General features: G+C 35.3%; 1 protein-coding gene across 6 annotated transcripts in view; it reads right to left on the bottom strand.

The window, feature by feature from the left end:
• FRYL (FRY like transcription coactivator) overlaps positions 1 to 24,442 on the bottom strand; it is a 161,755-nt gene that overhangs the window by 32,934 nt on the left and 104,379 nt on the right. For 4 of the 6 annotated variants that reach the window (XM_057366776.1, XM_057366774.1, XM_057366773.1 and 1 more), the window contains 23 exons: positions 24,255 to 24,312; positions 22,644 to 22,735; positions 21,400 to 21,572; positions 20,778 to 20,938; positions 20,150 to 20,260; positions 19,114 to 19,268; positions 18,784 to 18,883; positions 17,501 to 17,669; positions 16,584 to 16,843; positions 15,292 to 15,432; positions 13,955 to 14,123; positions 12,556 to 12,640; positions 10,779 to 10,891; positions 9,739 to 9,889; positions 9,301 to 9,404; positions 8,558 to 8,743; positions 6,665 to 6,869; positions 5,679 to 5,800; positions 5,004 to 5,194; positions 4,182 to 4,276; positions 2,563 to 3,170; positions 1,788 to 1,885; positions 647 to 817 (listed from right to left, as the gene is read on the bottom strand). In XM_057366776.1, the coding sequence (XP_057222759.1) occupies positions 647 to 817; positions 1,788 to 1,885; positions 2,563 to 3,170; positions 4,182 to 4,276; positions 5,004 to 5,194; positions 5,679 to 5,800; positions 6,665 to 6,869; positions 8,558 to 8,743; positions 9,301 to 9,404; positions 9,739 to 9,889; positions 10,779 to 10,891; positions 12,556 to 12,640; positions 13,955 to 14,123; positions 15,292 to 15,432; positions 16,584 to 16,843; positions 17,501 to 17,669; positions 18,784 to 18,883; positions 19,114 to 19,268; positions 20,150 to 20,260; positions 20,778 to 20,938; positions 21,400 to 21,572; positions 22,644 to 22,735; positions 24,255 to 24,312 (3,718 nt within the window). The remainder of the gene's footprint in view (positions 1 to 646; positions 818 to 1,787; positions 1,886 to 2,562; positions 3,171 to 4,181; positions 4,277 to 5,003; positions 5,195 to 5,678; positions 5,801 to 6,664; positions 6,870 to 8,557; positions 8,744 to 9,300; positions 9,405 to 9,738; positions 9,890 to 10,778; positions 10,892 to 12,555; positions 12,641 to 13,954; positions 14,124 to 15,291; positions 15,433 to 16,583; positions 16,844 to 17,500; positions 17,670 to 18,783; positions 18,884 to 19,113; positions 19,269 to 20,149; positions 20,261 to 20,777; positions 20,939 to 21,399; positions 21,573 to 22,643; positions 22,736 to 24,254; positions 24,313 to 24,442) is intronic. The other 2 variants (XM_057366777.1, XM_057366772.1) reach the window with 1 other exon arrangement.

A 24,442-nucleotide genomic window follows, 5' to 3' on the forward strand; every position in this document is an offset into this window, starting at 1 on the left:
ACTTAACAGTAAAACAGTTTTCACTAAATAAAAGTGTWCATACTAATTTAAAATCTTAAAATTGCATGAAAAATAATTACAGCTAAACCTTAAAAMAGGTTGGTAAATGCAGTTTTACAAATAAAACAGGTACATATAAAGTAGTTCGTAAGAATGCACAAAGTTTAAAAAATATCTCCATCACTTTGAAGTGATACATTTCAAGGACATGCTCTACTGATTTCTATAATTTWAACAATCTTCTTATTTATTATGCACTACTTACAACTGATCTTCGCAATTATTTTTTAAACTTGTGATAAATACGTGTACCCAACTAAAGAAGGTCTCTTAAAACTTGCATTAAGCTTATTTTGTAAAAGCCAATATACAGAGTATATTCATGTAGTACAGAATATAAATACCTACTGCCAAACACTACTCTCATAAAAGGACATCTATAATTAGAGAGATTTTAATTTCAAGGTATGTATAAATTACTGCACTCCAAAATGGCTGTAGTCACCCTTTACCTACATCCTAGAATATTTTAGCAATACTTTCCTGTTTTGGAAGAAGTGCTTTATTTTCCTCAATATTCAGAATCATGASAAATTAGGAATTGGCAATGAATCGTCAACATGAGATACTTTTAGTAAAAATTTACCTCTGCAAGATAAGTTATGAGGTTAAATGTGGCATCTGAGAAAGAGTCATGCAARTATCTACACACTACATTAATCCAGTTAGAACAGTCTCTGGAATAACTGTGTGTACTGTATAAACTCATCATATGAGCCAGATTGGCAAGGGTTGGTGACTTCTCCTCTGCACAAACCTGAAAAGCAAAACCATATTTAATTACATTAGAAATTATATTTTTTATATCTAAGCATTTACAAGTCATTATGCACTTCTCTGAGATTTCATTTCCAAGACTTCATTGCAGTTATTTTCTAATTGAAATCAAACTAATCACACAAGCATGACTTATAGTTTCTGTAGATTTCTGGTACTGCAGCATCCATGTTCCAAGTTGATCTATTTGTCATATGTTTGGTATCATCAACCAATATCCCTTGCTCTAGAAGTGCAAGTATTTAAGGGCAGCAGTAATTTCTGGATTTGCATCAGGTGCATACTCCTTGAGATGGCCTGCACACAGCTTAGTGCTTCACATGTCATAGCCCGTGCAGGCAGAGGTCAATGACTGCATTTCCTAYACCAGACAGCACATGCCTATACCCATTCCCACATCCTTCCTTAAAAAAAATACTCTTTCAGGCCAGGGCAACACCATCCTGGCTCACAAGTGCTGGTGTGCACCATGTACTGCTTTAACAGCAACTACAGCTCAGAGATATYTCAAGGTGTATTTCACTGTGTACAAGCAATAGAACACACAATCTTTTCTTCTCTATCTACCAGTCTGAGGGATAAGATCACCTCCTTATCATGAGAAAATTAGGATGCACGCTCAAAATATGATTCGGTTTATATTCAAAACTACAAATAGACAAGTCACACAAGTAAGAAAAAGTAACTGATATCATCAGTAAGAAAATCTGTTCTTGAAACCTAAGTTTTACAGAATAAGCCAAATGTGTTTTTTCATTGACTAACAGAAACTCAACGGATGATATTATGTCCAGCTATATAAATTAGGACAGGATCACATCTTTAAAATATGACCTGTTATATTAAAGTGCATATAACAATTAGAATCACAYAGAAGTATTACAAAAACACAGAAACAATGCTGGTATATATATCCTCCTGGATACTTCTCCAAGCATCATGTTACATACCTTYGCTATCCTGTCAGCTGTTTCTTTACAAAACTGAGTTGGGTTGTCAAAATGTTGTATCAGATGAGGAAGTAGGCACAAGATGTTTAGGGGAAATCCTACACACATATATAAGCAGAGTTATATGAGCCCTTAAGACCTTTAATATTACTTCATTTAATATGGAGTTATCTGGTATTTAGAACTCTTACAGCATGACAAATACATTGGCACAAATATATATACATACATGTACCTAAGTACGTGTACTATGCGTGAACGATGGATATAAATATGTGTATATATGTAGTAYGTGTACTATGTGTGAATGATGGAGATAAATATATGTATATATATCGTATGTGTACTATGTKTGAATGATGTATTTAAATTTGCCTGTCTTAGGTACAAAACTGCATGATGAAAATAAAATCATCACAGGACCAATAAAGCAAAACTACCATGAAACTGGATAGTTTTAGGCACTACAGTGACATTGTTTCTAAAAAGGTGTAAACAGTGCTAATTGAGCTAATTAGCACAAGGTCATGGAAAAAGAACCACACAGCTCTTAAAACTCACTTGCATGCAATAGTCAATAGTTTACATGCAAACTTGCTCGTCAGATAATCATAGTCTGTAATGTACCCCCACTATGTAAAAGTGTAGTATCAACAACAGCAAAAAGCATTTAACTGAAGTGTTTTTTTCAGACAAATGCATAATTACTACAAATTTTGACTACACTTAATTTGATGAAAAAAGTATATTTTCATCACATATTTACTAAAGATACCTGCTAACTGAGAAGGATCCACCAAAGCATGCCGAGAAATTGTGATGAGTTTACTGAGGAGATGAACCGTCATTTCCTGTGTTGATGCTGAAGTAAAGCCTTTCAGGAAAAGCTGCTGAAGTCCTGGAAAGTTATTCCATTTGAGTTTATTCTGCACTTTTTCTATCTTCTCCCGACTCTCTGATTTATCTAGAGGCATGTGGATAAGAAGCTTGTTGAGTAGCTTGAGAGCCAGAAGGTATTCATACTCATAATCTGACTCCAGCAACGAAGCTGCAATCCAAAATATGGTGGCCATCAAGTTGACAGGGTCAGTAGTGGGCTGCACATCATACATCCCTCCCTCCCGCAGGGAGGAAAGGCTTCTAGTCCTGGCCAAACTTCCACCATGATTTATCCTTCCATCCATTATATCCAGTGTGTTGCTGCGTCGCCGGTCGCCTCTCCGTTCACTGATTAAATTCAGTCTCAAGGAATTACTCCTTGTATTGCTGTAGTAGCCCAAACAACTGCCACTATTAATGGGACTTGTGCTTAGATTTATCTGTCCAGTGCTTTTTCTATTAGCTGCATACTTGTTTCCCATTACAGATTCATGGTATGAGGTTCTGAAAGAGAAATCAATATTACACATTGCTACATGCAAAATACTTTAATAATATAGAGTTTAGAAATAGGGAAGAAAGAAAAAAGGGTATTACATTAATCACGTACACATGCAGTGAATACTCTAATCAGGTTCATTACCCTAAGAGTATTATAATACATGCAAATACAGGATTTCTGTATCTATTATTAAAATATCCTTAGGCATAAGGACAAGACTGTAGCATCCTGTTATCGCTTCTATCAAATCTATTTATTACTAATCCCAGAATACCATAAAAATTTCAGCAAAAGCAGAAAAATTAGCCTATAGCCTTTATGTAGAAGATTATGTGCAAGTGATGATCTAGCRCCCCAACTTACTTGAAGACGTGATAGAAGCAGAGAAATAAATCAGTTAATACAATCATTACCATGTATTTGTCTGAGATACCTGACCTAGGAAACCAAATACCTTCCTATTCTGATACTGAGAAATTGAATATATTCCTAGAAATCTCAGTATTTTCAAAAACTTTGCAAGGAAGTCAAACATAGATGTCTTTACATTTAGGGATTWTTTTTTTCAATTTGATAAAAAGCCATTGAAATAACCACTCGAACTGTAATGGGACACACAAATGACTCAGACTGTTCAGTTACACTTCTTACATATGGACAACAAACCTGAGRCCTAAGACAAAGTAACGTTTGCAGAGCCTTTACTTTTGAGAAATTTAAGAAAAACTGACAACATTTCAAGACTGACCCATAAGGAAAACCTTGAACACCTTTTCTATAAAATTAAATTGGACCCAAGAYGGTAAATCGGAAAAGCAAAAAGATACCGTTTCCAGAAAACTTAGATTCTTATGAGTTTTGCTTGAGGCAGAAAGATAAAAACATACCAGAGCAAGCAATTTTGTTATATTAATACAATTATTYTGCAAAGACGAAAATATAATATAATACAGATATTTAACAATTCAAATGTATAAAAACTCATAATGTAGCTTGACTAATAAATAACTTACTGAGAAAGGGCAGAAAGCAGATCATAATGCTTCATGGTTTCAGCCAATGTATCAATGGCAGATTCTAAAGTCAAAAGCAGCTCTATGACAAAACCCTGGGGAAAGCCACAAGCCATTATAAATTATGCAATATGCACAAGGAAGATCACAGAAAATATGAGTAGTAATATAAAAATAAAGAATCAGTATCAGTAACTGAATTATTTCCTGCTTCAATTAAAACACAATCCTGATGGGACAACTCAAGTGTGTATAGCTTCAAGAAAAGGAAAAACTTAGATTTATTTTTTAAGTATTTACTGAATGAATTCTGGTTTGAATTATTTTTAAGGATGGACTGAAGGATGAAGTAATTCAGATTCTTATTTTGCAGTATTAAAATATTAGATACACTCTTAGGATGTACAATGACACTAAGTTAAATGATTGTTAGCACTTGATCAGGTTTAGTTAAATTATTTMTTTATYTTTATTATTTATTTTATTAAATTTAGTTAAATCAGTTCAGTTAAATTATTTATTATATGGCTGATCTCAGTATTCCCTAGTAACAAAAGTGGCAGTGTCTGCTGGAAACAGACACTTGTTTCTATAGTTCCTATTGCTGTAGAAGGAAATGTGCACAGTTTGTCTTTTCCTCAGTTATTTAGATAAAATTCAGAACATGTCACGATTAAAACTGTTTAGATACTTGAAATAYTTTAAAAAAGCGCAACAGAATAAAACAGTGCTTTCAAATTTTGCTGTCATTAAACTAATAATGTAAGTATGCCATTGAGGCAGACATAGCTTTCTAATAAGTGGGGGCAAAATTTCAAATACCTGAGCTTCTTCTCCTGCATCTCCAACAGTTTCAACTAGTCTGGAGAGAACATCAGAAAGTGTAGATGGAGTGAGAGGCTGCTTCAGAGCCCTGAAAATCTGAAAGGACCTCCCTGCATAATGTCGAGAGGAGCACGAAAGCGCAGTTTGCAGAGCAATTTCACTGAGACGATGTTCCAATTGATAACCTCCTATAAAGGCAAATAAATACTCAAGCAACRCTGCTTTATAAAAAATGTAATCCACCTGAATTTACTAAAGAGTAAATTGCCCCCATCAATCCTAAATATAAAATATTCTCACATCCTCTATATTTCTCTCAAGAAGTATTAGTCTCAAAAGTCTTTACAGGATTATAAACCTRTATTCCAAATACTTCATGCTGAAGACTTGCAGAGAATAAAACATTTATGATTTGACTATTAAGTGTTCACAAGAAATTAGTAAGATGTTCTATCTTATACCTAAAAGATTATATTTAAATCTGTCATAACACAAAGATGAACTGAAGCGTGTAATATACAAGAGAAATCTATTTTTTATAAGCAGCAACTCAATTACTCAATTACTTATAGTGATTTTATAGATAACCTATGCATTTGCACACATTAAAAAACATTTATTTATTTTGAAGACCTGCACATTCCATCATGTATTGTCTCTTTTCTAACATACCTGAGCTAGACTGTTTAAATATAGATACCACATGCTTTAAAAACACAGTTAACTGTTCAGCACTCTTTATATTAGGGTTTTTGGCCGAAACATCTTCATGATTCCAAAGTGGGCCTCTTTTCCTAAAAACATAAAAGAGAGTAAACAGAATATAAAACATAGCCTTTGTCATTAATATTACTTAAATGAAATTAGAACCTTAAGGTTAATTGCAAAAGAATCTACTACGTGCCACATAAAAGAAACCATCTAGAACTGCAGGCATGATCTGGGAAGAATTTGACTACTGGCCAATATTATACAATATACAAGAAATTAGAATAAAGTGGGAAGCAGTCAGATATTCAACTGAAATATCAGATCCAACTGAAATTACCAGGAAAAATTAGGAAGAGATGTTCTACTGAGGAGTTACAGTAGTTCTCTAAGAAACAACCGGTATAACTACCACCATAATGCACTTCTTAACTTCCTTTCTTCCCATTATCTTTCCATCAATATACCACACTATAATAAATTTAGGCTGAGGTGAATCAAAAGTATCAAAAGCATGGGCAAACAGGTAGGATYTCAGATTTACACCACTCTGAAAGCTTTATATGAACCATCATACAAATTGTGCAAATGTTGGTGGTTTTATGAATGTTATTTGTAATGAATTCCTAATTTTTGAATAGTCAGCTCTTTACTACTAGGTAATCCCTAAACCGCAGRCAAATCTTGCAGCTCCCTAATCATCTCACTGTATTCGTGCCCTAAGGCAGAATAAAACATGGCAAAATACTTTTAAGCACTAGGACTTGAAAGGGTGGTCAAAATTCTCTCAAAGTGTTGGAAAGTTAGTGCTGTTCATAGGTGTATCGCATAAAAACACTTACTGGTGATAAAACAAAGACAGAATTAGACAATATGATGCTAAATAGTAAGGGGTTTGCCATTTTTCCGTAAAATACATGTCTTGACAAAAATGAAAACTGAAATCTTACCTTGAGGTAATAAATTCTATAAGAGTTTTCACTTTTTCATCCTGCTCTACTGAAATGTCAACCTCATTGAGGATTGTGGTGTGCAGCTGAGAAATGGCAGCACTTGTATTTCCTAAACTGATGCTAGAAGAGGTAGAACTTGAACTAAGCCCTGAGTCTGTCATTGGGGAGGGCTGGTAATCAGGTATAAAATCATGAACACCTGCTGAAATTGAAACAAAATTATTATTGCGCTTTTAAGTTGACAGTTACTATTAAATACATAAAAAGAAAAAATAGCCCTCTGGAAATATCAATAACTTAGTAAATGTAATGAGAATACTTAAAAGAGAATAAATTAATGGGTGCAATAATTCCAATGTCATCAACAAGTCTCATATATGTAAATTCTTCACATGACTTACATGATCTTTAATTGGGAACTGCTAGATCCCTTTTCAAAACCCCTATATTATCTTTGATTTTGCACTAGCAATATGAAAGCTCACCAACTCCTGAGGCATCTCAGCTTAATAAGTTAAAAAAATTATACAGACTACTTCCTACTAATGAGAAGATAATTTTTTTGTTAAAACCCAGTCCCAGTGTAACTGACAGTACTGATCAGTGAGTACTAAGTATTATCAAGTGAATCAACTCTAAGCAGAGCCCCTGTGGCTGTACAGAGATTCTCTGAAGTTAGCTTTATCTTGCTGCCAGAAGATTTTTCTCTTCCATATAAAGAATCATGTGGCAATAACATACAACTGCAGTGACTCTTCACATTTCCCTTCTATCCATCTATGAAGTGCAGAGAGAGAGTAAACTAGCAAGGAAAACTGGCAGAGGCTGTGACTGTAATACTGKTTTTTAAATAAACGTAAGACTCACTGACACCCTCCACAAATTTTCACTCTACAGAACTACAGAGTTTGGACTGGGTTATTAGCCAGCTCAAATAAAATTTAAAATCAGCTTGTCGAACTTTGTGCTAGGCATGCATACCTGTAAACACCTTATCCTAATCCCTAGCTGAAAATGTTGAATGCTGACAATATTTGAGTTTCTATCTGACATCTTTGTTTTAATAATAGCAGAATATTGTGTCACATTCGGCCAGATTTACCCAAGCCCTTAAAGACCAGGYAGGGAATGGTTTGAATGTGCCACTGCATAAAGTTCTGCCAAACAGATTCATACAACAGAATTCTTCCACTATACATAGTTTTTAATTCCTCATTGCTTCAAAAACCAAATTCACAAATCAGATGGCTACTTTTGCTATGTAATAAAAGCAATTCTGATGTGAACCAAAGAGAACAAACAACTTTATGGCAATATGCTGCCACCTACTGAAATAATATGAAATACTACATTTTTTTTTTAAAGGAACTATTTCAATAGAAACTACAAGACACTCTCACCATCAGAATATTCCCTTCATAAAGAGATACACAGAAGTATACAGTATACTGTATAATTACAATATTTAAAGTTAAGTTGAATATTAAAAGGTAGTATCTCAAAAATGTATTCTGATAGCCAATAAAGAATACAATCATAGCTGACAAAAACTGGAAATTTAAAGTTGCTATAAACAAGTAACAGATGTATTTTCTTGGTTTTTATTTTCAACAGCATCATAAAAACTGCTGTATTAAAGTTCCAAAACACAGAGCTCCCTATTTSGTTTCCACCTACTATGCATCATTCAACTTTGCTCCCTACTTTGAACACTGGGCACAAAGTGCTAACAAGAACTCATTTCGACTTCATGAAAATCCAAATAAATACATTTAAATGCTAAGGGCTCAGGAAAATATTACAAACAACAGAAATTTTAATAATGCCTGTAAGAAGAGATAACTTCCCATGTCATTTTAACAAGCAATATGTAATAAATCAAAAGCATACCTGTGAAAGTATAATCTAAATGGGTAGTCTGCTTGACAGTAAGCACCCTGGATTCAGTGAACTCTCTGTTTCTGAGTAGGACAGAAGCAACAGACTGGACATTACTGCCAGAGCCCATCACTATCAGTAGATGTAAAAGTAGTCGTTTACAATGCTCATAGACTTCAGGGTGACAGTGGTCAAAACCTAACACAAAAGGAAAATGGCAAGGCTTTATTATATTCAAAGGGCATGAGAATTATATTATTTTAAAAATAGCAGTGTTCTAATTGGTCTGTTATACTTTACCAAAAAATAGTACATAATTCACTAAACAATGTTTTTTCAGTGCTTCAGTATAGAAACAACAGCATACAGTTTAACAAACGGCATGCTGATCAGACTAAAATACATCTGATAATCCCATGCAGGGTTAAAGTACAAAGTAATTTTAAGTAAGAATATTTTTAAGTAAGAACTTAATCTCTGCCCTGTATGAAAATTAGAAACAGAAAGAAAAAAACTGAATCGTACTGYGTCTTCTACAAGAAGAAAAAGTGACTCCAAAAGAAAGTGCCTTAAAAGAAAAAATCTCAATAATACTCATACTAATCAAGCTGAAAGACATTGAATAGTATTTTTTAAAATATTGTAAATATGATCAAATTAATGGGATTTCAATAAAATGGCAAAAATTAACTATCAAAAATAACAGCTCAGAATTTGTCACGTTACTGTAAGTATTTGTGTAAGAAGTCAGTTACCTATAAAAATTGCATGAAGCAAAAGATGCAAGTATCCTCCCCACTCCACCTTCACACTGTGGTCAACTATCAAATCAGTCAAAAGAATCACTGCTATATTGCATCTAAAACAAAGAAAAACTTGTTAGAAGAATGTAACATGAATTTCGTGAAGAGCTGCAAAGAGCTTCATATGCTTCTAACTTGTGTTCTTTCTTCAGCCAATAAACATTCACCAAGTTGTACTAGAAGGGAAAAGATGAGAGCTCATAATTAATAGAAACCCTTTAATCCTCCAGATTAAAAGGTTAAGCAATCTTAAATTGCTAGACCTGTGAATAAACCCACAGAAAACAAATGTACTATCAACTGCCTTTTAATCTGCTRTTTTTAAATTACTGTATTTGTGCATCACAAATTAGAACAATGAATTGCCACTGGCATTGCCGGAACAGCTACCTGTGAAGTGACATGCCCGGAGGAGAAGTCTCAGGCAAGTAATCCACCAGTGGTGACCAGCAGCCTCCAGAAGGTGGGAAAGGGAGAGGCTCTCCTTGATTGTGCTCCATCACCTTCAACCGCCAGTTTGAATACAGAGGCATTGAATCACCTAACACAACAGAAAATTAAACCAGAAACACACATATATATATAATGCACATTTTTGTATCTTACAGCCTTCTGAAGAAATGTTTTTAAATTCTTGAAAAGCTGARATCTGGGAGAGGGGAAGGAGAGCCCACTGTAAACAGTAGTAGTTGGACATCGTTTCTTTAAAAGAAATAAGTGGTTATTTCTTTTAGGCTTTGGTACAAAAGTAGCCACAGTTAAAAAACCTTGGTTAAAGAAATCTTTTCAAAAACATAATGGAGTTGCAGGGGAAATTTTTACCTCTTTCCCTACCTCTGCATCTCAGAAAAAAAACAAAACAGATCACAAAAAATAACCCAAAACACATTTTCAAAACAAGCTTGAAAATTAGATGTTCATAATAAGAACCTTTTCCCCTGCTGTATTTTCCTTTGCTATAGCTTCTAAAAAAGTTTAGTACCCTTTTTTTTTAAATTAGCCAAGGAATGTTATTCTTTAAAGAACAATTACTTCTAATTTTGTTCTTTTAAAAAATTTCTTTTCCATCACCTTTTTCAAATCTCATCTTCATCCTGCTCATCTCTGTTTCTTGTGCCTAACTGACAATGGAAGTAGATTAAAAACAATTTCCTTTCATTTAGGAAGATGTTCACTACTCATTCCAGAGGACAGTGGAAGGAAGGAAGTATATTATCTTCCTTATACATTTTATCACAGTCAATACATGCTGGACTTCTACAGTAGTACAAAGGTGGAGGAAGACAAAAAAAACCCCTAATTTTTAATAGGTTTATGCAAAAACCACTGATAAAGGCCATTTCCTTAAGCMTAACAGCCTGCAGTAGAAGTATTAACTTGTAAAAATTTTGTTTTCTATTCACAGAAGTATTTTAGAATAAAAATATTACTTTTTTCTTCTTCGTATGATCCTCCAGAGCTGCTGCTGTAGCGAGATTCCAATCTGTGGTGCTGACGGTTTAAGTTGCTGTTCAACCCACTGTAGATRTCTAGGTGTGGATAGCTGCAGGTGAAATAAAGCAAAATTAGTAACTGACATTCTGTGACAAACATTATTCAGGGTCTCCCAGTAAAACTATTTCAGCAAAACTCTTACACAAAAAAAMCAATTCATCTTACAAGGACAATCAACATGATGCCAAAGCATCKCAGCTGTTTAAGACGTAACTTCTCTAGCAAGATTAGATAAGGGGATTCAAAGAGATTACCCACCAGAAATTGTACTCCTGTTCGATAATTTTCACTAACATTTAAGTACACTAAAATATTTGTTACCATTATACATAAGTTATTTTCACTCTTGAACAAAATAAGGAAATCTATATGTGATGTGGCAGAGACGTACGCATGTACACACAATGTCCAAGATGCTATCTTGCTAATCTGATAAACAAGTCAGAGACATTAGAGTGCTAAAAGCACCATTTCCAAGCTGTTTCTCTGTAAGTTTCTAAAATTCTCTCCTGGAAAGTTCAAGATGTACAAGGGTACATCTTATCAAGAAGCATACACCATGGGGAGGTTTTAGACGACCGTACAAATTATGCCAAAACTGGCAGAAACTTTCAAAACTGCTTTCATTACTTTACAATTTTCTTCATTTCCAGCCCCCAYAGCAACCAAAAACTTGTTTGTGCCTTGCTATGCTGAATTCTGAATAATACCTCAGATACCAGTCTTCCGTGATTTACTTTCACACAGCTCACCCCAATTTAATTTAAGTATTGGGGCTGCCAACTGGGAAGCTATATTAAAAATTTAATTCTTAAAGCTCTCAAACAAGTTGTCAGAAACTCATTTTCGAATTTACTACTTRGTAGCTACTCTGCAGTAATGGCACACGGGCACACTTTTGCTCATGCTAATTACAGAGTATCCACTCCCTTTTCTCTTTAAGGTTAGCTGTTCATCTTAACACATAYGAGAACGTGCCTACAGTCAGTTACTGCCGAGCTCCAAGTCTACAGCCTAAGTCTATATCAGCTGTTTGCCTTCTACCAGCCTCACTCCAGTATGAGTATCTGGCAAATTTCTCCAAAAGGTTGTTCCTAATTAGCTCAAAAATTAGGGAAGGAGACACCTGCTTTAAACTTAGCTGGAAGGTATCTTGACACAGCTASCAGGTGTCCAAGCAACACACTTAGGGAAAATAAAGCAGCTTGCAACACATGGACACTGGTCATTTCCAGTGAGGTAATAAACCAGTTTGCAAACTGGCTACATTATCATAGAATGACTTGGATTGGAAGAGACCTTAAAGATCACCTAGTTCCAACTCCCTTGCCATGGGCAGGGACACCTTCCACCAGACCAGGTTGCTCAGAGCCCCATCCAGCCTGGCCCTGAACACTGCCAGCAATGGGKTATCCACTGCTYTGGGCAATGTGCTCCAGTGTCTCACCACRCTCACCATACACTGTAGTAGCTAATCTAGGCACCCACAACAACAGAGCTGCAGCAATACAATGTCTGACCCGGACTGGAGTTCAAATTAAAACTGAGTATAGTATTTCAGTTCTGTTCACATTACATGACCTGTAATCCCTGCAATGTAGACATACCTGGAGCTGCTGAGATGTGAGTATTTATAGAACCTACCAGGATTTTCTGTAATTCAACTAATTAATTTAATTAATTAATTCAACTGCTCCTTGAAGAGGTACTTACTTCTCTTCAATACTGTCTTTCATGTGTTTACTCTCAGGGTTGCCATCTGTGGGAGCCACCATTGTATTGCTACTAGAAGTGGTACCTGTGAATCACAGACAAKGAAAAAGGTTGGTCTTTAAAAAGGAAAAGTAATCTTAAGCACTACATGATCACCCTTATTTAYTCATCCTGGCCAAGAGCCCTAATCAGGTTTACTCTACAGCAACTGGCACAAATACAAACTGTGCCATACAAACTACTTCTGTGCAATAAAGGATTGTGAGCTGCTACCATAATTTCACTAACCAGAAAAAATAAAAATAGCCTATTCCAGGAATCTCTGAGCCTTCAATGCAAATTAAGTAGAAATGTCCGTTTCTGAAAAAGTATGTAGAGACCTGTTGCTTTCTTCTCTGCATGACACACCTCACTATAATCTGTAAAATGTRGTTGGACTTTGGTTATCCAGTTAATTCAAACTACAAACAGATTAAGGATTAAAACCTAATAGCCTGCAGTGAAGCTTTTACCCATTTACTTTCAGGGGAAAATTGCAAGCATCACACTGACTTTACAGCCACAACTGGAAGCAATTTTGCACCCTCCCAGCCTTTGCTAGTCCAAATTACATTAAGTGCATGAGACCCAGATTTTTTTTAAATAATTTTTTAACACTTTCAAGAACAAGTACCAGTGCATCCACCTTGTGATCCAGATAGTCCCACGTSATAGGTCCAGGTTGCTTCATAATATTGACAAATTTGAAGCCCAAAAGTTAAGGCCCCGCTTAGATACCCTCCCCACACCCATGTCTTTTGCAGCTCACTTTGACAGATACTGCACCAAAAGGAAACAGCTTTTCCCCACTTTTCTCAGCATGTTCTTGGATTGAAGCATGAGATAGACACTTCTGGTATTCTCAGTAGTTAGGGCTTTTTGGATGATTGATCTATTGTTAATTATTTTTAAATAAATTTTCCTAAGTGACCCTAAGTCCTCTTGAAACAATTCCTACGGATGCAGCTTGTGCTATAACAGAACTCAAAACATAACAAYTCAGATGGATTTAAAATCATATACATTTTCCCCTGATTAGACTGATTTGGTTTGACTGATAAAACATAAAAGTCATAYAGTGAGGGTAAATAGTGCAAGGTCTGAACACAGAGGAAGACTCATGCATATATAAGACAAACCTGTCCCTTGTGAATCTATCAGATATTCTTCAGTAAGAACTCTGGGTACACCAAAAACTGCAGGTCTTGTAAAACAAACTTTTAATCTTATTTTTAGAAACAGAACCTTACATTCCTATTGAGTATTTACAGATGAAGTTCAATAGATAACTGATTGATAGAAGCATGTTTATAATTGACACTAATAACAGTTTAAGTTAGTTAAGTCAGTAAATGCTYACCTGAAGTGACAGAGGGGATTTTGTAGCTGGATGTAATGCGGTAATAGGGTGGATTATCCATATGGGTGACTCCTGAACTGACAGGATCTGTGAGCTGAAGTTCACTCACTAGCTCTTCTAGTAGCTGCATTGTTTTGTCTCTACCCAAATAAACAATGACTTTCTTTACCTGCCATAAAAAAATAATATATATACATGTATTTATACAAAGAGATTTGAATACCACAACTTTTYAGAATCAGTATCTACCTGCACTGCAAGTGAGGATATGTGGAATTTAGTTCTAAAASCACCCAAAGTTGCTTTCCCAGCTGTCCATAGCAGCAAGCATGGGAAACATATCAAAACAGTAAGAAGGTAAATCTTCTAAACTTCAGTCTTCTGACAATAAAGTCTGAAAGTAAGTCYTCTGAAAATTATTTAAGAAGCAAAAAATTTTCTTACAGAGGTTTTAGCAGCACCTGAGAATAACACTAGAATGAATGTATTCTGATATAATTTCTTTTTGATACTTCACAGTTCTGTTCTATACTATTTATTTCCCTACAGTAATTGTACTTTTCTTCATGCTATCCTGCAGTGCTCTCACATAATTTTGACATAAAATAAAATTGGTTTTGAGGGTGTTTGGGATTGTTGGTGGGGGGTTTTCGGTATTATACTTGGTCATGAGCGAATGATGCCCTACACAGTATAACAGGTGCTTTATTTTCCTGTATTATCTGTTCGCTTTTTAAGAATATACTAAATTAAAGCATTGGAAAAAGAATTGTGCAGTGTATACTCTTAATGGAACTAATCTAAATTTAGCTATCAAACTCATACTACAAGTTCTTTTTATGACAAAGTGAAATAAAATGCTCACATATGTAGAATTTTAATAACGTTTTCCCACTTTTTATTATTTAATCACTAAATAAGGTTTGTGTTCCACATATAGTCCTGGATTTTAACAACTCATAACAGTTAAGGCAGCTAGTGGATATTTCAGACTTATCACCCTGAGGAAATTGCAATAGTCAATAGGCTGTCTTAAGGAAGCCTCAGCAATTTTTAAGGTGAGATATCCTTTCTAGTTGATTTCCCTTCTCAAGTCCATTCCATGGATGATGAATTTAACTGAAACTGATTATGAAATTCTGACACAGATGTCCAAAGTAATGCATACAAAAGAACTGAATTTGACTTGTTCATATTTAGTGGTTATAAAATACGGGTGGAGATTTTGATACTATAAATCCTGCCTCTCATTTTTGTTTGGTGATATTTGCTGCTAGACACACTAGTAATTTTTAAAATATCAGTAAGCACCAATGAGAGACCTGTCACATACTCACGTAAGGCAAAAGGCTGGGTTCACTGTTCACTCCACAAATGCTGATCAAGAAGTGCAAAATTATTTTGAGATTCTTTGGCCAGCTGTCTGCCAAAGTAGTCCAGACATTTTCTATCTCTGACCAAGCCACTTCATCACCATACTAGAAAACAAAAGAAATGTATGTGCTGAAAACTCCATCAGAAAACACTGCACTCAGAAATTACCTGTACTGATCAAGTGGAACAGGTTCTAGAAAAAGAGACTTAAATCTTGTAGGAAAGTGTTGCCTTTTTAATGTTCCAGAATGATGCTTTCACGAATATTCATTTTTTAAAACCTATTCTGGAAATAGTTATTTTATTTCATAGATATAAATGTAGAAAAATATATCTAAAGAAATGTGTACATACTATGTATTTTATTAGGTAAGTTAGACTGAGGAAGCTGGGCCTTTTTAGTCTAGAGAAGACTGAGGTGGGGGTCTCATTAATGCATATGAATATCTCAAAGGCCAAGAGGATGGTGCCAGACTCTTTCTGGTGGTGCCYAGTGACAGAATGAGGAGCAATGGCCATACAAGAAGTTCCACTTTAACATGAAGAAGAAGAGCAGCCCCACTGAGGGCAGCAGAGCACTGGAACAGGCTGCCCAGACAGGTCATGGAGCCTCCTCTGGAGATCAAAAATCTACCTAGACAAGTCAATGTATAACATGCTCTTGATGACCCTGCGTTGGCAGAAGGGTTGGACCTGATAATCTCCAAAGTTCCCTTCCAATCCTAACAATTCTGTGAAATTTAACAGAGACCCATTATCCCAGCTGCTGACAATCCTGAAAATCCTCCGTGGACCACACACTGACAGGAGTTTTTAATTTATAGTACTGATGATCTCTCATATAAAAGAACTGGGAGGAGCACTGCATGTGACCAATACTTCTTCKCTGTTGGAAGTAGTTATGACAGGAAGAAGAGACAATCAGCCTCTAGTAGTAAGATAGGTTCCAAAACTCCACTTTGARATCACAGGTATACAGGCAGCTTGGTATTCTCTATCCAGCTAGACATCGCTACTGCAAAACATCAGTTATATACTGTTACCATACATAACAATTACTGTAATGTTTGTATTACATATTTCTTGGAATACCTCAAAACTGTAGGGTATAGTTTGGGTGTACACAGCACCTCTGCAAATATGAACAATAACTCTTGAAAGTTTGGTGACTTAATATTTCTGAACAGTATTTCCTTGCATCCTAAACAGAACATTCCACTGAAACAAGACAAAGCACTTAAGTAATTAATTTTACCTTTGCAGTCATGTACATCAGATTGTTCAGAACCATAGCTGTAGCCTGTGGTGATCCCCAGCCTTCTCCTCGCAGCCATCGTCTACTGTTCACCATCATTTCTCTGTCTTTCAAAGAATCTTCTTCATCTTCATCTTGCCGACGAATGGTTGGCAAAGGTTTCAAGTCTACCAACTCAATATTGTTCATCCATGGCAGCAGATAATGCAGCATCACCTGTCTCCCAGCTGGGTGAGCTGTTTGGATTCTCTGACTTACTTCTGCCATTCAAAAATTAGGTACACACATTAATTACAAATCAATAATGAGAACTGCTTTGGTGATAATAACAACCATGAGGCAAGTCCACAGCCTTCATCAAGCTAACTGAAGACACTGATGATAAACAGTATGCTGAAGAAATCCCATTAGTGTGTATACATATGTGTGTGTGTGTGTGTGTGTGTGTGTGTGTATTCCTCTAATTGAAAAAGGGAACTGAAAAACTACAGCATAAAAAGATGTACCAAGTTTGGCAAAAACACACCCAGAATTTTTTCTTGTTCAGTTTAGTCATAGTAGGCTTTTGTTAATTTATGTAAGAGGTTATTAAAAGTGCTACGGAATAATGTATTAAAGCAATCTACACTAAATAAAAACAYACTAAAGAGAACAATGAAAGAATGATTTAAAAAAACAATTGCACATTATTTCTCTAATGTGATTTTTCACAGTTATTAGAAAGTCTGCCAAAATATTTTTCAAACACAAGTGAACAAAAACTGTCACTCAGTAGTTTTTTTTRTCTCCCTTCAGGAGATGTCGTTGTCCTGATTATATTGAATTACATATAAATTAGTTATTGAAAAATAAGAATTACACATTTTGTACAATGCTTTTGACTTGATGAAGTTTTTTGTTTCGTTTTAAAATCATACCTGAGAAGATCGCAAGTGTCAGTTCAGGATAAGTCCTTGCTAATTCTTCTGACAGTTGATAATACGACATAGAATACAAATGTGGTAAAGGAGAAGGCTGACCCAAAATCCCATCCATCCGCTGAACCTCTAGTTTGTGAGCGTAACGGAACATCTTTGGTTCCAAGATCTGCAACAGTAATGTCCAGAATTTGAAGATAAGTATAGAGCTACTGTGGAAATCTTTATACAAAAATCTCTTCTTAACTTCATATATCTATTCTCATTTAAAGTTTCTTATCTATGCAGATCTCTATATACCTGAAGCATTTGCTAACACTGTGGTAATTTAACAGAAGACTATCTAAGATACATTCCACTAGATGAGTTTGCAGCAATAAAGTTACAAAATCTGCTTCCACAAAATACCATGTTAAATATAAATTCATCTATAATGAATTGTAAAATACTATTTAACATTTGCATTTCCAAACAATGCCAATTTTTGCTCATCTATGCGACATGSACAGAAACAACATAATCTTTGATGTGGAAGAGACGCAGCAGGTGACTTTTAAAGTACTATGATAATTTTAAAATCAATTTGGGCTGATCTTAAGTGGTAGTGTCCACTTGAGAAGAAAGATGGGGCTGATGTATTACCAGGGGTGTGACTTCAGTGGGGACTTCACTGATGAATTTAGTTGTGAACAAAAACCTTTGAAAAAAACCCAGACTTAAAGTCTGAGCAAAGCAGCACAGATTTATTTATTTTTAAACACTAATGCTGCTTGTAAGATTAAGCTTACCCCTAAACGACCTCAGAAAGGAATATRCAAAAGTAAATTAAATGGGTAACAAGATTTTCACTGTCATCTCTCCTCAGAGACAGGAAAAAAAATGTTTGGGAATAGTGCAAAAATCAGAAAACTGACCGCTATCCCAGCTGACAGTGATGGCTTGGCAAGCAATATGTCTCTCTGAGGCGCTTTYTGACAAATGGAGCTATATATTACTGTGTTCAAGGGCCAAATCAAGAGCGTCTTGATTTAAGTTTTGCTTCTTGAAAAAACAGGTATTATGAAAACACAGGTTTTGATGCACAGAAAAAGACACACTTTCGGGGAAGCCTGTTTGTGCCAGGTAAGGATCTGGCCTAACCATGTACTGAATTAGAGAAGAAAAAAAAAATACATGACTTTCATTATTGAAGACAACCAAGCAATAACGGATTTTTTTTTCAATATATAGGACAATTCTTACTTTAAAAGAAAAAAAAAATCAGAATTATTATTATTACAAACCTGCAATAGTTGCATAGCAACTTCATAGATAGCCCTAGTAGAATCAGCTGCTTTAAATAGTATCAGATTCAGGAGGGTCACTGTATCACACTGGTAATCTCTAGGAATAAATTAGAAGTATGGAAAAAGTAAAATTACATTTGGTTTTCTAAGATTTGTATTTATTTATTTTACAAGGGATATGACAGGAAATAGCATAACATTTTGAGAAGTTTCTCTGGTAACACATACACACAAACAACAGTGATGTTTCTCTCTAGGGAAGCAAAATCCACAGTTCTACATGAAAGCACACTCTGAAAATTGAAGTTTTGGAAAATGCTGCAATACCTGTTTTGGAACACACTGGCTATGGCTTTAAAGCAGCCAGCTGCTACCCGCTTGGAACCTGTGTAACACCGGTCAACGGCCCAGTACATGAGGTTACTCTGGTCAGGATTGAGTTCCAAGAGCAGCATGACTGCCTCACAACCTAGCTGGTGAACCTAGGGAAGAGTTAAAATACAATTAAAAACGTAGAAAAGAAGACCAACTTACAAAATGGAATAAAATAGGAAAAGAAATATTTAAGGAATCTGAAACCTTCGGGAACATAAAATCTGTTCCATCCAAAACCAGACACCACAGCTTAAAGTAAAAGCAGATAATTCTATCACACTGTTTAATGTTCAACTTGCACACACTCATAAATTATTGACACAAATAACTAGAGATCTCTACTGACATTTTTTCCTTTCAGTTCCAATGCTAGGTTGAGTTATTTACTATTTTTTCATCTTGCCCTGAAAGCACTAGATACAGAKAAGCACTTAAACACTTGCAGGAATTCCAGTGGGATACAAGGAATAGATCTGCAGGGAGACTTGCACCTTCCCTTGAATCAAAGTAGCCCACAGGAGCTACATTTTTACCAACTCCTAGCAKAGGTAATAGAGGTCCTACCTTTTAAAGCCTACTTTACTGTTTAGATGAAAAGCTTTATCTTCCTAATTCCAAAGGACCCCAAGGAACTCTATAGTCTCATGACAATTCATGTTCAAATTCATGTTCATCTCCTTCAAATTCGTGGAACACCTGCTTATTACTACAATTTAACCCAGTTGATCAGTCTAKAAACAATATAGAGTGTTTCACCCCTTATTCTTTCCTCTTCCATTCTGTTTTTCCGTTCTCAGACTGTGATTAGGGAGTACCTTCCCCAACAGGGTGAATACACAAGAAGAACAGTGGAAAACCCTGTGCTATTACAATAGTGATGATCTTAAGCCACTACACAGCATTTAGGCAAATCTGACTGCAAATTTACTAAAACRTATGTTTGAAGGCACTGATAGTTGCAAAGCAATGTTGACATTGCCTGTATTACCTTTTTATCTTGTGAATCCAAAATATTATCCAGCCAYTTATACAAATAGCCATCAGATGAAAGCCCGACATTGTCTGCAACAGGGCCGCAACACAGTACAGCAGACATAGCCTTCAGAAAGCAATTGAAAAATACATTTTAATAACTCAGATACAGAAMGTGCTCTTTAAGTCCATTAAAATGTCAGACAATTAAATCTAACCTGTTAAGGGAGAAAGACCAAAGCTATTAAAAAATGTTTAAAATTTTATTCAAGAAATTATCGAATTGTATTTTCCTCAATTTTTAAATATCAGGAAGGGTTAATAATAAAATGCTGACATACTGAAGAGTTATTATGCCAGTTTCATTGTTAATGTAAATTTAGATGAAAGCCCTTAACTTAAGCAACTGAGAACTAAATTCACAGGAAGTGACTCAGTAGTAATCGTAAGCAATTTCTACAGCAATTGCAATAGTTACCATATGGAAAAAGCTGAACTGTCATACACACATGTAAGCAGAAGGAAAAAAAAGGGCTAAGTCATGTATGTAAGGATRTAAAAACCACATCAAAAAAGTCCAAATGTTAAATTTGCATTTTGTCAACATAACAATTTATTTCCAAAATACAAAAATGTTAAAATACCTTTAATGCACAGTATTGGTGTCTGTTTATTCGCATGTTTCTATCACTGTATCTGTCCAGGGGAGTAAACATGATACTAAAAGGACCTGCCCAATGACTGAACAGCATAAATAGACTGTGGCGTAGACTCTGCTGTGGAAAGACACTTCTTCTCTGGTGTACTGTAAGAAAAGCCCAYAGTTATACACGCTTCTCTTGCAATTCTTTAAAATTAAGCATGCAACACAAACAGACCCAAATTATGAATATAAAAGAAAAAATCCATGTAAAGACCTACTATTTTAACACCGTAATGGCTAGGTGTAGGTTTATTAATTTCCAGTTTGATACCAGTAGTGTAGAAGAATAAGCTACTTCTTAGTCCAAAATTCAAATACATAGACAACCAACAAGACTTTGCCAAACAGTACCAAAAATCTCTCTTAAAACTCATGCTGCCAAAGTTATACTCAAAACTGATGCCACAAATTATTTTTATGGAAGTATTTTGAAACTTCAGATAAAAARCATCTTTTTGTTTAGTTTCCACTTGTTTGGTTTTGATTTTTTAAAAATGTACTGCATATTAAATACAGCAATCAGAAGTTACATACCTGGAACATTTGGTACCATTTTTACATACCTGGAACATTTTGTATGATGTTTGCCACTAAGGCACTAAAATGGCATCGTATATCTTTCAAGGTATCAGAATCCTTTTCATTTTCTGCTTCTAGGAGTTGTCTTGTTAGATCAACATACTCAAGTAAAGTGTTGTTGAGGGAATGTGTTTCATTATCAAGGCCACCACTTGCACTTTAAAATAAATTTAGAAATTCARATAGCATGGTCATTACACACAACTTTTGAGAATCATCCTTTTTATCTTTAAAACAACTTACACCCTCATCACTGCAAAGACTTAATTCAAAGTAATTTCTTCATCCAGCTTCTAGGTCAGTGTTAAAATAAAAACCTCCAGTGAAAGCAAACTAAAAAACCCAATTACCTGAAGTCACTCATCCTTCTACAGAACTGGTTCTTACACTGAGGATAAGTGTTAGAAATAATAATTAAAATTCCCAAACACAAAGTCCCTTACCCCTCTCCTAGTGAGAACTTTAAAAGATAAGGGCAAGTATGATTTTAATAGTTGGACTCTGAAATATCCGCATACTGAAAGAAATTTTAACAATGTTTCTGAGGCACCATTCATAATATACTGTATTTGCTTGCTTAAAGATCAAGTTTCACAGTGACTATATCATTAAGGTTGACAAATACATGTCTAACTATCATTGTTTAACACAATGGGAGGAGTGAGCTAAACATCTCCTTGCCTACTTGCTCTTACACAATCCCACATACATGGGGAAAAAATTCCAAGAGATTTGTAAAACATGCCAAAACTTCTTTCAAAGTGTACCTACACAAAAAAAATCTCAATAACCAAGTTAAGATTCTGCATCCTTCAAAAAGAAAAAGTCCAACATTAATGAGCAGTAGCTTTCTCTGCACAGGATGAGCTGACTAGCATCAGCACTCCATCTGAGGGAGAACTCTCTGAATTATCACAGAATAGTTATGATATGCACATCTGGTGCAATGTTTGAGCACTCACAATCAAGAAACATGACATATTGCCTCTTCAAAGAAATGTCCTGGGGAACAGCACAATTTAAAGTAAAACATACAACATGGTGACAAAGAGCACGGGAGAGAGAAGGATTAGAAGGCCAGCAAAATTCTGAGTTTTATAAAACTGTCCATTTATTTAGTGGTATACCAAAATTCATTGATGCATTTAGCAAGCTTGTTATACTGAGTCATAAGTATACCAGTGACAATTCACAAATATCAACAACTTCTCAGCTGTGCTGCCCCTACCTGTGACTAATGACACCAGCATCTGCCAACAGTTCAAATATTCGTACTAGTTGTACTCGTAAAATATCTCGACGCCTGCGCCGTTTCATGTTCTRTTCATCAGAGGAAACAAAAAATTAAATGAAGCAGAGGAAAAACTAAGTAGAAAACCAGTGTGGAATGTAAGAGCATTATTATATTTGTACTACAAATGGCATCAGTTATCACAGGTGCCAACCTTTTAACATCAGTTACTGAATTGCTAACGATTTTAATAAACCAGACAATGAGCAAACATTTTTCCTATTGTGACTCTGAGATATACCTGGCTTGCTATCACACGTGTTATCAATATGGGTTTTGTCAGTCTCCTGTCACTATGTGCAACATATAAAACAATAAAGTGCAAAAGGCAGTCATCCAACATATTTTGAGGGAGGTGATTTTGTCTCTCTGCTTCACTCTTGTGAGACCCCACCCAGAGTGCTGCATTCTGGGGTCCTCAGGCATAGGAAGGACCTGGGGACACTGGAGTGCATCCACAGGAGGGCTGCAAAAATGATCAGAGAGCTGATCCATCTCTCCTGTGAAGAGAAGCTGCAAGTGCTAGGGCTGTTCAGTCTGGAGAAGAGAAGGGTYCAAGGTAGACCTCACTGTGACCTTTCTGGGTTAAAAGGGGGCTTTTAAGAAAGATGGGAATAAATTTTTTAGCAGGGCCTGTTGTGATACAACAAGGGGCAATGGTTTTAAACTGAAAGTAGGTAGATTCAGACTAGATATGAAAAAGACACATTTTATGATGAGGGTGGTGAAACTCTGGAACAAGATGTCCAGAGAGTTAACAGATGCCCCATCCATGGAAGCATTCAAGGTTAGGTTGGACGGGGCTCTGAAAATCCTGATGTAGTTGAAGATATTCCTGCTCATTACAAGGTGGGTGGACTATGTGACCTTTAAAGGTCCCTTACAACACAAAATATTCTATGATTCTATGATTTGTATGCATGTCTGATAAAATATTCTACAGTACAATAATATGTTGAAACAGAAGTGCTGTTCCTTCCCATAAGCTGAAATTAAAAATTTATTACTTACAAGAGTACTACATTTATCACAAAAGTACTGAGTAAGCATTTCTGAGTTTGTTTTTTTGTTCTGTCAGTATCTCCTGAGACTTCTAAAGCTTACTGTAAAACAAGCTCTCCACTGGAAAATTKTTCATTAGAGCAGTCAGGTGAGTTTACAACCTTCTCCTTACAACAAAGTTGGTGAAAAGTAAAACKCAATTCTGTGTTAAAGGTACCAATTGTGGGAATGTCACTGATGATATAACAAAGTAACAACTGTGTTAAACTATGATTAGATTAAAGAAATGAAAAGAATGTGGACAAGGTTACAGTATTTTTTTCATCATTTGAAACAAAATCTCCTTGAGACRGGAATAATAAAGAGCCCAAGCATGAAGCTCTTCTAATACAAACACCTCACAACCATTTTAAAAATCAACATTTACCTTTTTATCTGTTATACTGACTGTTTTTACATGCAGGAATTAAAGAACGTAACTAACACTTCCTCTTYGTGAAAAGACAGTTATAACTGTACTAAGTATAATGGAAATTATTTAATTACCTCTGGCCTTCTTTCAAGTGCTTCCTTAATTATAGGATGTAATTCTTCTATTAATTCCCTGAATAAAAATAATTAAAAGGATAAAAACAAATATTAAATTACCATCTCAAAGATGTTTCTAAGCAACTGTGTTACAACACAAGTTAAAACACCCGCAGATTTTCCCTCTTTACCAGTAGCTTTTAAAA

This window comes from Malurus melanocephalus, unplaced genomic scaffold (genome assembly GCF_030028575.1).
Source record: "Malurus melanocephalus ecotype Western Australia unplaced genomic scaffold, MMel_1.1 scaffold_71, whole genome shotgun sequence".
Taxonomy (NCBI): Eukaryota; Metazoa; Chordata; class Aves; order Passeriformes; family Maluridae; genus Malurus; species Malurus melanocephalus.